Source organism: Centruroides sculpturatus, unplaced genomic scaffold (assembly GCF_000671375.1).
Source record: "Centruroides sculpturatus isolate CEXI.00-Female unplaced genomic scaffold, Cexi_2.0 scaffold1282, whole genome shotgun sequence".
NCBI lineage: Eukaryota > Metazoa > Arthropoda > Arachnida > Scorpiones > Buthidae > Centruroides > Centruroides sculpturatus.
In genome coordinates this window covers 224,035-240,305 of record NW_019385766.1, presented here as the reverse complement: position 1 = coordinate 240,305, position 16,271 = coordinate 224,035, and the positions used below count along the sequence as shown (strand labels likewise).

Here is a 16,271-nt window from a genome sequence, read left to right as displayed (position 1 = left end):
ATAATATGTACTGTATCTTCGATATAAAACTGAAATTGATAGTTTGCGTTATTTAGTGAATTTTTAATAAAACAGTTTGGAAAATTCATAATGTACTATACAAATCAAATGAAAGATTACACTTACCATCGTGATTTTACTTATTTTCATTCAATTATAAAGTTCAGTTTTCTAATTTTAAGACGAAATTTCGTTACAACAAAAAACAACAATGCACCGAAATAATGTAATTTCTTGATTGTTATGGTTTGATTATATTAAGCATGCATAATTGCGCGTGTCTCTGAATGTAAAAATAATTGGAAAACATAACGATATATTATGTTTTCCAATTATAAAATTGTTTATTAATGAATCGCATGTGAGGAAACTAATAGAGTAACGCTATGAATTCTGTTTCTTGTTTAATTTAATTTTGGATTGTTATTATTTTGCTTTTTCTCCTCTATTCTCAGGAATTGTAAAAGCGCGGTCTGATAATACTCAATAGGAGTGTGTGAGTTTACACAAATGGAAAACCCTACAATTTTTGTGTATTTGCACTGACGAAATAAGGAACGTATTCAAAATAATCTTTTTACTTCTATTTTTAAAAATTATGTACATTATTATTATTTATATATGACACTGTGTCCATACGCGTATTTCAAGTATCTAACACAAATATAAATACACTATAACACTCTCACAACAAAAGTAATGACAATAGAACAAAAATAAAACAATCAACATATAATGTCGAACATGATTCAAGCTGCTGATACCATCTTTAAATTGTTTGTAAGTTTTCTCACGATTGTGTTTTTCTTTTAGTCAATTCCAATTGTATAGAATTTAATAGATCGGTGTGATTCGGCCGAAACTGTGTCAGAAATGAAGAAGAGAGTCTAGAGACAACGTGCGGAAATAACGCACTCCAGTGCAGTAACAACAATTTGTCTGTTAAAAGTTAGATCAAATTAATAAGTGTGTGACATAAATAGAAAGTCTATTCTAAAAGCGCATGGAACAGATAGACAGTGTTTACAACTTCGGATGTTTGTCAGTAAATACAGAGCGAAGATGGTCGATAAACATTAATATATTTTGAATAAAAAAAGTAGAGTGGTTATGCTGGGTCTTGAATCCAAAAGTCCAAACAAGTAATATTCACAATAAAATCCTATCAATAGTTCTTCAGTTCAGACAATCTAAAAACCGGTGAAAATGCGGGAAACTCGAGAAGAACCGTGGAGATAAGCACTCACAAATTCGGACAGACTAACTTTTCGTCGTGATTCATTTCGGGTGGTACTCTAATGCCCATGTAGGTGACGATGATGGGTGCATTAATCTTCGATTTTTCCTCAGATTCTCTTGATGAATAGGCTTTTGTAAGCCGTGTCACTCACGAAAGAAGTACTCTCCGTAGGAAAAGTTTATGAAGTTCCTAAACTATACCCATGACATGGAACTTTTTTCTTTTACTGTTTATGATAAAATCGTTCAATCAAATTTCTCACAAATACATATATAAATGAAAAAATTTGTTTATTTGTTCGTTCGTTTTCTATAAATTTCTAGAACGTTCGATCAATTAGTATGGCACTAGGCAGTTCTGTTCATATTCTTTTGAATTAGATAATGTCTGAAATTTCACTTCAAAATATCGAATGTTTCTGTAAAGTAATTAATTTTTAAACTACATTCGATATGCTGATTTGCACGTAGGGATACCTAGCCAATTGATACAAAGCAGTGTTTCAGAATAATACTACTAGCCGACGATGCGAATTTTTTAACCTCGCAAGTTATTGTCCATAAAAATAGCACTAGGATCTAATGGTGCACGCATGGGGAGAGCACTATAAATTGATACTCGAACTTACTTACTGTAACGATTATTGTGATATTATAAAAATAATTTTCTTTAAAATTATGTCGGTAATATCACAATTTATAATAATGATAACTGCGATTTATAGAACTGCTTCTAACTGTAGCACATTTTTTGATATACTTAAATCAATTATTTTGACTAAAGACTTACCGACTACTGATTATTGGTAATTATAATATTGACTTAATAAAAGAACACTTTTCGTGTATTAATAAATTAATAAACTTTTGTTGTTCTGAAAATTTAACAATAATTGCACATCATAATTAACAGACTCGAATGGATAAATACACTCGTTGGTTGACTATGGTTCTACCAACGTTATTAAGTGTAGGTTTTTCACCCATACAAATTAACTCCCATTCCTCTTTTTTTCCTTGGAAAGAATCTCGTTGATCACAAACACAATAAGGAAACAGGAGATCAACAAATACTCTATGAAATGTTAATAACGTGCTTTCTACTCGTGTTTTTCTTGGAATTATTACTACACTTTTGATTTGTTATCTGAACAGTCAGTTGATTATCAACTGAGAAAGGTCAGCTACTCTTCCTCGAAATATCGCCTATCTACGAAATAATGTATAGTTAAAACGCTTTAGAAAAGAATAAACATCTGAAAACCTACAGACAACTCAGACTCTATCAAAAGCTTGAATTATGTTTAATTTTGTCTGTTAATTGTATTTTTTCTGTATGCTCTATTTGTATTTTCTTTTTACAGTGGAAAAAAGTAAATAATTTACTTGAAATAATATAGATATAAGAGAGACAGAAATATGCAATTTTTTAAATTTAATTGAAATTTATTCAATTAAAGCATATCGAGTTTACAAATGTAATATATAAATTAAGTGTTTCATCGATGTTTAGATCTTTTGGTTTTCGTAAGGCAATAAATGAGTAAAAAATAACTGAATAAATCTTATTTCTTTCAAATATTACGAAGTTCATATCAAATAATTTTCGCTATAAATTAAATTAGATGTATACTTTCTAAGATGATTTCACATATATCGCAAACTGTAACTGAGCTTCTTGTCCTGATAATTCACTTTTTCCTCCGTTATTAGATATCAAAATATTAATAATCCGATATCTTATTAATTTAATAAATTTCGAAAATTAGTTGTCCGGAATTAATTAATCAAACGGATGGGAGTTTCTTTCGCGTTCTTTAAGCGAAACGTCGTCGAAAAATTGTTCACCACAGAACGGACATTCCAATTTAATTTCTTTCACGTCCATTTCTGGGAAAAATGTCACTTGTGAGGAATCTTCCTGTTGGATAATTCCTATGTTGGCGTTAATAGTTTCAAGGAATTCTTCACAATCTTTTAAAGTAAAAAGATTCTCTTACAATGAAATTTTTTCAAATTCTATTGACTCGGTTATTTGAAAACTAACAAGTTTTCAAATAACCGAGTCAATAGAATTTGAAAAAATTTCATTGTAAGAGAATTTGTTCAAGCGGAAAATTGATGGTTGTTCAAGCGATTTTTTCTGCTGTTGTTGAAAGTCTTGTGTACTTTTCTGAAAGTAAACAACATAAATAACGTAACTGCACACCATTTACTAGTATGGGGATTGCATGAAAGTATGTAATTTTAGATAACTGTATACTGTATTATATATTTGTAATGCTATAAAAGTTGAGAAATTTTTAACCTGATTAAAGTAACATATTTCTATATTTTATAACAAAAGTGTGAATTTTCATTTTTCACAAATTTTGAGTAATCGGTAAACAAATATAAATGCTTTTCGGTAAAGTAATGTTATCAACGAAAACTCAGAAAACAACAGCGTAAAATAAAAAAAAATATAATTACGAGTGAAAAACAGCAGTTGTTAATTTCTGTGAAAACAAAGAAGTCATCGTTTTTTAATTATTCGATAGATATTTGTGTAAATCCACAGAACAAAGACTTTCACACATCAAAGTAAATTTTCCTACACTTATATAATTGAATTTGTATTTGAGTGTATTTCTTCATAATTATTCAATAGAAAATCAAACGAAATTCGATGTCTATAAATTGTTATTCAATCGTAATGAGTGAAAATGAAGTTTATTCGTGAAAATATCGATTTTCTGAAGTAGAATTGTATTTAATGAGTTGTAATTTGGAAAATTAATTATAATGTCTCGTGTTGAATACATAAAATGACAGAAACGTTTCTTTTCCGGCTGCTAATCGAATGACTCGTAGTTTATACAAAAAATGCTGTCTGCGCGTATTGATGGCTGATATTAGACGAAAAATTCAGAATCGTTGTATATTTTAATTACAGGAATTTTCTGTTAATTAAGAAAAAAACTTATTTTCTCGGACTACTGAATGAAACAAATACACGTGTTTAGAATATATGCGAGGAATGAATAATGAGAGAATGTGTGCTCGTTAAATAAGTAAAGTTATTATTATAATGTTTTCACTTTAATACTCGATTATTTGAAAAAAGTTTAGTCATTAATTTAACGTATTTATACACTTACTTTGGAGAAAGATGGAGTTTTCTCTTTCGAATGGATCCTTCTGATGTGTGTGTTAAATTATATTTGGTAGTGAAACTGCCGTTACACGAAAATAAACGCTTTTTAGTGTGAGTTCTCATGTAAATCTTTAAAGCAGCGGGAGATGGAAAAACTTTTGTACATATGTTACATTTACGGCTTATTATCTTTGGGTCGTTTGGTGAAATCTAATTATTTAATAAATTTTTAGTTAATTCTCAACAATATTTAAAAATATAAAACGTAACTTTTTAAACAAAAGAAGTTCATGACAATTTTATATGAAAAAGTTTTTAAATGGTTTCCACCGTATATTTCATTGTAATGATGTTGAAATTAAATGTAAAAAATTTTGTTCACGTTTCATTATATTATATATATAGAAAAGTATTTTATAAAAATAGAGCTAACGAGGTGCTGCAGAGTAATTTTCTTAAATTATATTATTGACACTAGCAATTATGCACAGTCGAACAACTGTTTTTGGAAAGCTTTTCGACTGTAATCTAAATTAAACTTAAAAAGATAAAAATATTTTATAATTCAAACATTCACTTAATAATACGGTGAACAATAAAGAAAGCTTAATTAAAATGCCTCAATGTTTTTTTTTATACTAAAATATAAATTTTCGTCTACAAGTATGTATCTTCTAATATCAGGAATTATTATACAGGCTCTACAGATACTGCTACAGAGTTTCACAGAAAACAATTTTTTTCACAGAAAATAAAATATTAAATAAAATAAAAAATTGTTTTTTGTGAAACTCTGTAGTATTATCCGTAAAGCCAGTATAATAAGTCCTGATATTAGGAGATACGTACTTGTAGAAGAAAATTTATATTTTAATAAAGAAAGCTTTTCTGGGGTTTACACTTTATAAAATGCAAATAATAAATTAGAAAATAACAACACGAAGGTGGATCTTGCTTTTATCAATAAGAATATCAATTATAAGAGTAATAATTGAGAGTATAAAGAATGATTCGCTTAATAATATAACATTATTGTAATTAAAATTTTATATTATTCACACTTATCATAAGTTATTAAGTAATTACACTGATGAATTTATTATGGACTAGCAGACCCCGCCACGCCTTGTTGTGGCTCAAAATGTATCTACCCCCGTGGGGGGAAAAATTTTTCGAAAAATTTCTTCTTAGTGTACATTCTCTTGACGTACCCTATTAAAACGCAATCAAAAACGCAAAAACCCGCATCTAAAATAGTATAATAGAAGCCAAGTTCTTCACAATAAGCCTTAATCCTGTCTTTCTCCCCAGCGGGGGGAATATCGAAAAATATCTTCTTAGTGTACATTCTGTTGACGTACTCTATTAAAACGCAATCAAAAACGCAAAAAACCGCATCTAAAATAGTATAAATAGAAGCAGAGTTCTTTACGGTAACCTTCCCCGTAAGGCTTACCGTAAAAAAACTGTCCATCTCCCATGTTTAACGGAATAATATACAGCCTGTGTCCACCCTGAAGTTCCATTCTAAATATTGGTGAAAGAATTTTTGAAATCGGATGAGTAGTTTCGAAGATTACCCGCTGCATATAAACTTACATACATACAAACATTACCTCTTTATAATATTAGTATAGATAACGTCTATCCTATTTTATAAATGTTTATGAGTGATTAATTGGCAAAGGTTAAATACAGAGAACGGGTTTCCATAGAAAATACGAAGAAACGGAATGAATTAAAAATTTCTGAACGAACGTCAAAACGAATAGAAAACAATGAAAATTTTTAAGCGCCAAAAGAACGATAATTATATTTACAGTTGCATATTAATATTATTATTTTAATATTTCTTCGTGTAAAGTAACACAGTTGCATCGAGTATTGTTTGAAACATTAATTGAAGGTTTTATTTTATTTTGTATATTGATGTTTTGTCTGTTTATTTTATAACTTTTACCGCTTTGATATTTGAAAAATAAAACTAAAATGAAAATATAGAAACTCGTGGTAATATTTACTTTAGATAAAATCTCATCGGAATGCCATATGTACAGTACATGTGTTGTTTTATTTCATATTTCCGTTTAAAACGCTCTTCACAGCCCTTGTACTCGCACTTGAACGGCTTTCATCGGAGTGCACTTTCGTATGATGTATCAAATTGCTCTTATCCGAAAAGGTTTTTTCGCACAAATCGCATTTAAACGGCTTTTCGCCCGTATGAGTTCGAATGTGCTTTTCCAAATGCTGTTTATGAAGACATTTCTTGCCACATGTCGGGCATTGATGTTTTCGGTCCTTTTAAAATAATTCGTTTAATAACAATAAATAATTTGTGAAAAGGTTAAATTAAAATTATTTACGATAGTATTAATTATTGTTATATATTATAATATGTTTAAAAAGTTCATAATATTTACATATAATTATATCTTCGATATAATATTGAAATTTTTAATAAAACAGTTCGGGAAATTTTAAATGTATTATACAGATAAAATGAAAGATTTCACGTACCATTTATTATATTACTTATTTTAATTTAATTATCTTATTTAGTCTTTTAATTTCGAGTAGAAATATCGTTAAAACAGAAAACAACAATGCGCCGAAATAATGTAATTTCTTGATTGTTATGTTTTGATTATATTAAGTGCATGATTATATAATGATGCATGTCATTGAACCTAAAAATAATTGAAACAAAAACGATATATATTATTGTTTTTTTTTGGCGCTGGAAAATTTTTGTTGTTTTCAATTGGTTTTGTTTGACGTTCGTTCAAAAATTTGAAATTAATTACGTTTCTTTGTATTTTCTATGAAAACCCGTTCTCTGTATTTAACCTTTGCAATTAATCACTCATAAACATTTATAAAATGGGATAAACGTTATCATTAATAAATTCATCAGTGTAGTTAATTAATAACTTATGATAAGTGTGAATAATATAAAATTTTAATTACAACAACGTTTAATTTTTAAGAGAATCATTCTTCACAATTATTACTTTTATAATTGATATTCCTATTGATAAAGGCAAAGGTTGAATACAGAGAACGGGTTTGCACAAAAAATGCAAACATTTTACTTTTTCCTATTAATACGTTTATATTACGTTTAAAATTCAAATTAACGAATTAATTGAAGGTTGGGCTTTGATGNTGGATCTAGTTTCAAGAACTCTCTCCAGTCGATCGCGATTTAGCCTCGTTTCAGTCGAGATTGAAACGGTCGAGAGCGTTCGCACCACGGAACTCTCTCCGACCTTAGCCACAATCTAGATCGAAATGCTCGGTGCGAACGGGGTATAGACAGAAAGAGCGAGTATACTTCTCTGCGGGATATCTCTGGGACGGGTAAGGGCTGAGACCGGACGAACCGCAGTAGAGCCAATTCACAGGTCTGTCTTGATTGTGGAAGTGAGCTTTCATCGAACCAACATCAGAACAATATCGAGTAGTGCTTAATTTACGAACCAACTGCAGAAGATGGAGTTTAGGGAGAAAACTTCACTCAATTAAAACGTGGATTCTTAAAAGTACAGTACAATTTATTTTCAAAGAATAAATAGAATAAGTACCGTGGACGTGGAAGGAATGTCTTCAATGTGGCACTGCTTATGTTCTAACCATTTCTCATTCGACCGAGTGCTGAAGGAACATAAATGACATTGAAATACTATTACCGACAATCTAGGAATATCGTCTTTGTGGTCTGCTTTACATTGTTCATCATCCTTGTTTTCGTTATTTGTACTTATTAGTGCAGACGATGTTTTATTAGAAGAGGCCTTTAAAAATTTCTGTTCTTTGTCCTGTTGTTGAGATTGCTTGAAAAGAAAAAATATCAACGATGAGTAAACCAGAAAAACAGATTTATATTATTTCTGCATTAAAGCGTAAAACTTTTATCATTAAAATTATATAAATCTTATAAATATATATTGTAAAGTTATAGTTTATCTTACTTAAACTATAAAAACTTTAAAAAAAACAAGAAAAATGATTGAAGAATAACGAAATTAAGCAGGATTTTTATTTAATTAAATTACGTTCGAGTACTCGAAATAATTTGCTGACACAATTTAAACGAGAGCGTAATTTCATTAAATATTCTATATATGAAAATTCAAAGAAAATTTGCTTTGTTAATCTCAAAAATTCAGTAAAATGTCTATTTTATGGATCTATTTAGGATAGTTCAAATTTGACACGATACCCTATTTCTTTCTTTTTCTTTTCGTTATAAACATATAACAACCGTAAAACGTATCAAGTGAAAGAGGTGAAAGATCAATAAACAATTCCGGACAGAGTCAAATGACAAGTGGAATTGTACTCAGACCATCGACCTTTGTCACGTCCTAATCTGTATCTTACATACGGAAACGGAGTGGCGAACAATTCGGAAGCGAAGAAGTAGATCTAAACCAATCGGAACACTTAATCCGATAAAATCCTATTTAAACTGTGTACTCAAGAACACTGGAATTTTTCTATAAATTCTTCAGTTGTATTCTCTCCCGCTTTCTTCTTTCGCAACGGCATAAAGTTACAGCAAGTTCTAATATTTTGTTTTAGGCTCGTATATTTCGGCTATTCGGACGAATTACCCAAAGCTATTTCCAAAGCATCTCGCCCAAAATCATACATATTCGAACCTTTCTTTAACACACATATCAAAATACCTGAATTTTATAGAATATTTTATGCTGTTTTTAAATATATACACCGATTTTTTCCATTATGTCCACTTTTATGTGACAGTCACTTTAAAAGAAAAAGGTATTTATTTAGACACAATGCATACACTTATTGATTTATCTTTTATAAAATGGAGAAAATTTTTACTATGTTGGGCGTTTGAAAAATCCATCTTGAGAGGTCAACAGTAACCAGCAAGTATTCTAAAATTCCACTGGCCTTGATACCTTTTTCCTATGGTAGAGATGTATTGATTGGAACGTAACACGTGTTCGTCACTGACAGCTTTACCGAAATTGTCAGGAAAGAAATCCAGGTTGGAATCCAAGATATGCATTTCGAGGGACATATTACATATTATATCCTTGTTAGTTTGTAAAAGACCATTCTTAATTTCGCAGTAATTTAGAAATACCATGTATGTCATTACTGAAACAATTTTATGCAACACCTTCGAATGACTTTCATTCTCACTTTTTAACAGCGATTAACAAGTTTTCAAATTTCTCATCTTTAATTAAAGTTCTTATTTGTGGATCTACGAAAATTCCAGCTTTAATTTTAGCATCACTTATATGAAGTAATATTTCCGTCAAATAATGAAATTTAGCATTGTCCGCATTCACAATTTGCAATCAGCATTTACATTGACAAAGTTTTTGAAAAGTCTTAACTTTACATAAAGTGGAGGTAGAAGAACCATATTAGCATTGAATAATGGGGTGTAATGATATTTTTCTGGCCAGGAATAAACGTTTCACGCCTTTCCTTCTTCAGGTAATGTTTTTTCTTGTCTCTGCTGTTCTACCCACACAAGAAACATCAAAATTTAGTATAGTCAATTAATAATGCAACGACTTTTAAACCACAACATATAATTAAATTCTACTTTTGAAAATGACTTTTTTTCAAGTACGACTTTCATAGGTTTTTTATTTTAGTCGAATAAGCTAATGGCACAGAATAAAATTTATTTCTATTGGGTAAAAGCACAGCCTTAAAATTAATTTTAGACAAATCAATGAACAGTCTCCATTTTGTGGTATTATGTTTATTATCATGTGCATTCATCACAGCACTAATATTATTGCAATAAACCAAACTACTTTCTTCAGAATACTTATCATGAAAATCTTTTTGACGATTACGAAAAAACACACTTTAATTGTCCGATGAAGTAAATGACAACGGTTTAGTCGAGAAACTAAAAGTTCAGCCTGTCTTTTAGACAAGTTCAAATGCATAAGAAGTTCATTTAGCTCGCCTCGAGTTAATAAATGAGGTCTCTAAGTGGAGGCGTTCGTCTCAAAATCAGGATATTTTTTTCCTCGTTTTCGACTTCTTCATATCTTAAGTCTCCCCCAGTAAAATGTTCTGGCAGAGATGGTACAGGTATATTCTAACAATGAGGAACTGGCCTCATAGCAGATGGTAAATTTAGGTACTTCACAGTTGGTTTAGATTTACTAGTTATTCTTTTTATGGTAGTCAAACAAAAATAACAGTGCGTAACATGATTTTTTGGTTTACGCCAAACTATGGGTACTGCAAAAATCAAACGTAGAGAATAGCCTTTTGCCCACTCTATCAGATGTTTTACTCAAATTGAACATATGATATGTGGTACCAAATTTTTATTCTGATCGCCCAATTTACAATCAAAATATAGTTTATAACATTTATTAATTAACGAGCCCAATTAACCGTTTTCGTTAAGTTAAAAATGTTAATTTTTTACATATCAAGATAATTTACATATTTCCTTGCTATATTTTCTTCGGAAGGTAACAAAATACATACAGCTAAAAATCACAACACAAAAGTTCATCTTCACTTAATGCAAATCCCACAAATTTTGTAGAGTATTGCCTGTGGGTGACGTGTCATGTTGTGTGATTTTTATTCTGCTATCTGGGTAACAAGTTGGTAAAACAAACTTGTTAAACGAATTCCATCTTTGTCCCTTGTCCGCTGCAAGCGGTGCAAAAAAGTTTTTGTGGATGGCCAGACATGGAGCCAAAATTTATATCTATGATTACGGAAAATCAGAAGATGATAGAAAAATTTTGATCCCATGGTTGTAAATACAAAAAGTCCTATTAGATACAATTTCCTTTTCTCCGTGTGCCAAAAATTATGTTAAACAGTGTAATTTATAAGGCGGCACGTTAACCTAATGTAACCAAACATATTAATTTTATGTTCATTTGTTTTTTGAAACCGTGTTCTGTTTTATATTTGAGGCGTAGTAAACACTAGTATTGTGTTTTATTTCAAAGACACATGGCAAATTTTCCATCAAATTCCTTTATTAGTTGAGTCGATACGGTACATTGTTTTGTACTTGTTTCGGGGTTTACTACGCCATGAATTTTATGTGTTAACAACGAGTTATATATGTACAGAGTGTTTCATAAGTTTGGATCTAATGTTTTAACACAAATAAAATGAATTTCCGAGTCATCGTTTTTTAATTATTCGCTAAACGTTTATGTAAATCCACAAAACAGCGACTTTTGTAAAACAATGTAAATATTGCTACACTTGAGTACACTAAAATCCAAATGCAAATATATACCTGCATAATAATTCAATACAAACAGAAAAACAGTTTGATCGCCATTAATACTGATTCAGTGGTAACGAGTACAAATAAAGTTTTATCAATAAAAGTGTCAAATGTCTGAAGTAATATTGAATTTTTATAATTTGAAATGTGTAGAATTAATTATAATATCTGACTTGTATATGAAATTACACAGAAACGTTATGATATCGAATGACCCGAACCTCTTAGGAAAAGTTTTAATTTGCGCGTAATTATCGATGTATTTAGACAGAGAATTTAAAATCGTTGTATATTTTAATAGAGATATTACCTTGTTAATTACGATATAACTTATCTACTCAGAAAATCGAAGGAAACAAACGTTTAGAATATATGCGTTGAATGAATATTGAAACAATGTGCGCTCGTTAAATAAGTGAAGTTATTATTGTAATGTTTTCACTCTAACACACGATTGTGTGTTAAAACCTTAGTCATTAACATTTTTATATACTTACTTCGGAGCAAGATGGAGTTTTTTCTCTCGGATGGATTCTTCTGATGTGTCTGTTTAAAGCACTTTTCTGAGTGAAAGTGCAGTTGCAAAAATTACACGAAAATGGCCGCTCTCCAGTGTGAGTTGTCAAGTGAATTCTTAAAGCAGCGGGAGACTGACAAACTTTTAAGCAGAAGTTACATTTACGGCTTATTATCCTCGGGTCGTTTGATGGAATCTAATTATTCAATAAATTTTTAGTTTATTGTTAACAATTTATAAAAACATAAAACTTAACTTTCAAATGCAAATTCTTTATGTGAAATATTTATGAAAAAGTTTTGAAACGTTTCATTTCCACGATTTATTTTATTGTGATGATGACGTAATTAAAAGTAATATTTACTTTAGATAAAATCTCATCAGGATGCATTCTGTACATGTGTTGTTCTAACTCGTTTTTCCGTTTATAGCTATGTTCACAGCTATTGCACTTGAATGGTCTTTCATCGGAGTGCACTTTCATATGAGATGTTAAATTGCTTTTCTGCGAAAAGCTTTTTCGGCACAAATTGCATTTATAGGGCCTTTCATTCGTGTGAATTCGCATGTGTACTTGCAAACGGCTTTCATAAAAAAATTTCTTTTCGCATATCGGGCATTGATGTTTTCGATCCTTTTAAAATAATTCGTTAAATAAATATAAATAATTAGTGAAAAACGTAAATAAAAATTATTCTGGATAATATAAATTATTGTTATATGTTATAACAATATGCTAAAAATGTTTATAATATGAACTCTATCTTCGATATAATATTGAAATTGATAGTTTGTGTTATTCCCTGAATTTTTAATAAAACAGCTTGAGAAATTCAAAATATTATGGAAATTAAATAAAAGAATTCACTTACCATTATAATTTTTTTTATTTTATTATTAAATTTAGTTTTTGCAAGTCGAAATTTTGTTACAACAGTAAACAACAATGCACCGAAATAATGTAATTTCTTGATTGTTATGGTTTGATTATATTAAGCATATTTAATTGCGCATGTCACTAAATCTAAAAACAATTGAAGACACAAAACGATATATATATAATATCTTCTGTATTGGAGAAACGCATGTGAGGAGACAAATGGAGTAACGCTATTTCTGTTTTTTGTTTAACTTATTTTAATATTTAATGTTAATAAATAAGCTAAATTTATTATTACGTTTTTAATATACAGAATTCTTAATAATAAAACTTAAATTTCAGGTTTCATCGTAAACATTGCTAACAGTAAATATATATAAAAAAGAAAATATAATGTTTCACGATGCAAACATTCATTTACTTCTTATGAAACTGTAATAAAGGTGTATCTTGTGATTCGTTCATAGAAATGAATAAAAGACAACCCGAACAAACTAAAATCATAAATTTAATCTGATATATATATAATACGATGCCATATTTTTAGGGTCTATAACTCTAAAGTATAGAGTAAACTGTATTCGCTTGTGCCACTAACTATAGGTGGCGTATGAGTCGACTAAAATGGCTGCCACAAAGGGTGTAGCGTGCCTGTCAACATAGACAACACAAAAGTGACTCTCGTTTGTAATAACTTCTCTCTCTGTAGTGAAAACGTTTTATCCGCATTCTTGTCCGATATAAACAACTACGAAATCAACTAGGATTAATATCATGATGATTTCACTTCGTGACATTTCAGAATATGTGGATAGTAGAATAAGATGTCTTATAAAAGGAGAGGAAATGCTAAAACAGATAATTTGCTGTGGCAGAAAAGCTATTAAATAATTTTACCAAAATTATTTTTCCTTATCTATGCAGAAATAATTCTTAAATACAACGATCTTGCTTTTTTCATCAGAAATCACTTTTAGAAGAAAATACACATTACTTTAAATTTTATTAACTTATAACAATATTAGCACCCATAATGTTTATGTGAATAATACAAAATGAATGATGCAACAAATTAAAATAAAGTCATTTTCTTTTATTTAGTATTTTATTCATAATTTGCAAAGAAAGATATTTTCGTACAGATTTACGCAAAATAATTATAGAAAGTTAAGCACTAATAATTTTATAAAACATATTGCTATGTTTTGTTTTGTTTTGAAATAAAATGTTTTGTTCTAACTAGTGTTAGAGTTCTTTATCATACAAAAATTGAAAAACAAAAATGAGTAAGCCTTATTAACTATGAGATTATGAAAAAACACTGTTAAATTGTTGTTTAATACTGCTTCTTTAATTATATAGAGTCAAAATGAAAATGCTCACAACACTCTTCAAAATTTGTCATCACCCAATATCGGTTTAGATAAATTTACTACATTACGAATAATGGTTAGAGTTTTGTCAATGTGTGGCAGTAAAGTCCAGTCTAATTTTCATTTTAAAACAACAAATACTGTAGTTTCATTCTCTGAATAGCATGTTAAACATGTACCCTGGCCTTTGCTATTTCTGCAGTTTCCATTGCATCATGCTTGCTTAACTGATTTTGCTTTCTTATAAAAGGTGGGCATACTAAACCAATAGATCTAGCAGAACAAGCATCTTCTATATGAAAATCTTAATCCGTTATTATTTGATCTGCATAAGGATCAAGTAAATTTAAGAAATTTGATTTCTTAAATATGGCTTTGTCAGATGCCCTACCTCCATACGCTCTAATTAAACAGGTGATAAGACCAGATGAGGCAATTCCAACTAATACTTTAACAGTATGCTTACCATAGTAATGGGAGTAAGTTAATATTCTGCAACTAATACACTTTGGTTTTTCAACTAAAACTTCAGTGCAGTCCAAAATCACACGGACTTTACTGTATTTTTGAAAGCACAAAGGTAAGTTTTTCATGATCTCTTTTTTGGAAGGCCACACAATCCCAGCACCTAATACTTGACTGAAATAAGCAATAATATTGAAAAATATTCTTCTACATGTTGTCATGGAAACTTGAAATAAAACTGAAACACAAGCAAAGAACAAGGCCAGTTTTAACTTCATCATAACAATAACAATTTTGACTTTAGTAGATATTGTAGTAGGCTTACAAGCAGTGTAGTTGGAATGCAACTCACTAACACAGGCAGAGATGGTATCACGCATTTTAAAACTGTGTAAACCTGTGAGAATATTTAGTTCATTGTCTGATTTTATTAAGTCAAACACAGTACATTTTAAGGTTGAATATAAAAGTGTATTCACTTGAATTCCTTTTTTCATTAAAATATCCCTCTCCTCCTGAATGTTGGATTTTTCACTTAAACTTAATAGTGCTATAACTGTATCATTTTCTGTTTGTGATACTGACGTCATATCGTCATCCTCCTCTATTTGTGATATCGTTTGTTGATCTGTACATGCACAGCAGTCAATACGTGATTTAGACCAAGATGTACTGGGCTGTGACAGTTCCAAAATATTGGTGTCATTATTAGGTTGATATTTAGAATTTTCCTTGATAGAAGTTTTCTTATCAAACTTCCTTATCGGTATGCTTTTAGTTGGATACGAATTAGGTTTTAAATAATGACGAGCACATGGTAAACCTATGAAAACGTAAGTACCGTATGTGATAATAGTTAAAATATACTCATAGGAAATGTTGTTATTACCTGGCAAATAGTAATCGTCTTTGTCAAAATGCAAACTGCAAACGTACGTAGATTTCGTTGATTGCTTTCCTGACTTCAGTTTTAAATCCCATGTTTTTCTCAGTAATTTATTTTTCGGGAATGTGTGCATATGTACTGAGTTTGATGTACCTTTAGACTTACATCCAAATACACAGCAATACTTATTATTTACCATTGTAGGTTAAACACTTTCTAATTCTTACTGACCACAGACTTATATTATACCCATAGTAGTCGCCATTATGTAGTTCACGTTAATACCGCTAGATGTCAGATAGATCGTTGGCGCAAGCGAATTGCAACATGTTTCGTTACAGAAATGAAATTTGGAATTTCGAGTCTGGAAAATGACGATTTAAAAATTTTAATTTGTTTTACAAATATATACGCACATATATATATATATATATATATATATTGTACTGTACATTCGTTAGTCTCTGTGAATGCACAAGTAAAACATTGATTTTGC

The 16,271-nt window shown here is 29.8% G+C and overlaps 1 protein-coding gene and 1 pseudogene across 1 annotated transcript; both read right to left on the bottom strand.

Annotated features, from left to right (window-relative positions):
- Positions 1–2,850: 2,850 nt before the first annotated feature.
- On the bottom strand, positions 2,851–13,135 carry LOC111641920 (zinc finger protein 665-like). The gene is made up of 8 exons (XM_023388169.1): positions 13,044–13,135; positions 12,536–12,805; positions 12,152–12,367; positions 7,963–8,211; positions 7,685–7,861; positions 6,397–6,676; positions 4,380–4,585; positions 2,851–3,213 (listed from the first exon to the last, which is right to left on the bottom strand). The coding sequence occupies exons 1-6, from the start codon at positions 13,044–13,046 to the stop codon at positions 6,446–6,448; spliced, it is 1,146 nt and encodes a 381-aa protein (XP_023243937.1). The 5' UTR covers positions 13,047–13,135; the 3' UTR covers positions 2,851–3,213; positions 4,380–4,585; positions 6,397–6,445.
- A 1,307-nt stretch (positions 13,136–14,442) lies between these two features.
- LOC111641919 lies at positions 14,443–15,908 on the bottom strand (annotated as a pseudogene).
- Positions 15,909–16,271: the final 363 nt, after the last annotated feature.

What these genes read in the sequence shown, in the direction of transcription:
- LOC111641920 (XM_023388169.1), bottom strand. An exon ending in CTGATGAGATTTTATCTAAA is followed by an intron (nt 12,368 to 12,535) that starts GTAAATATTACT and finishes TTGAATAATTAG; the next exon opens with ATTCCATCAAACGACCCGAG. An exon ending in AAACTCCATCTTGCTCCGAA is followed by an intron (nt 8,212 to 12,151) that starts GTAAGTATATAA and finishes TTTCTTTTCAAG; the next exon opens with CAATCTCAACAACAGGACAA.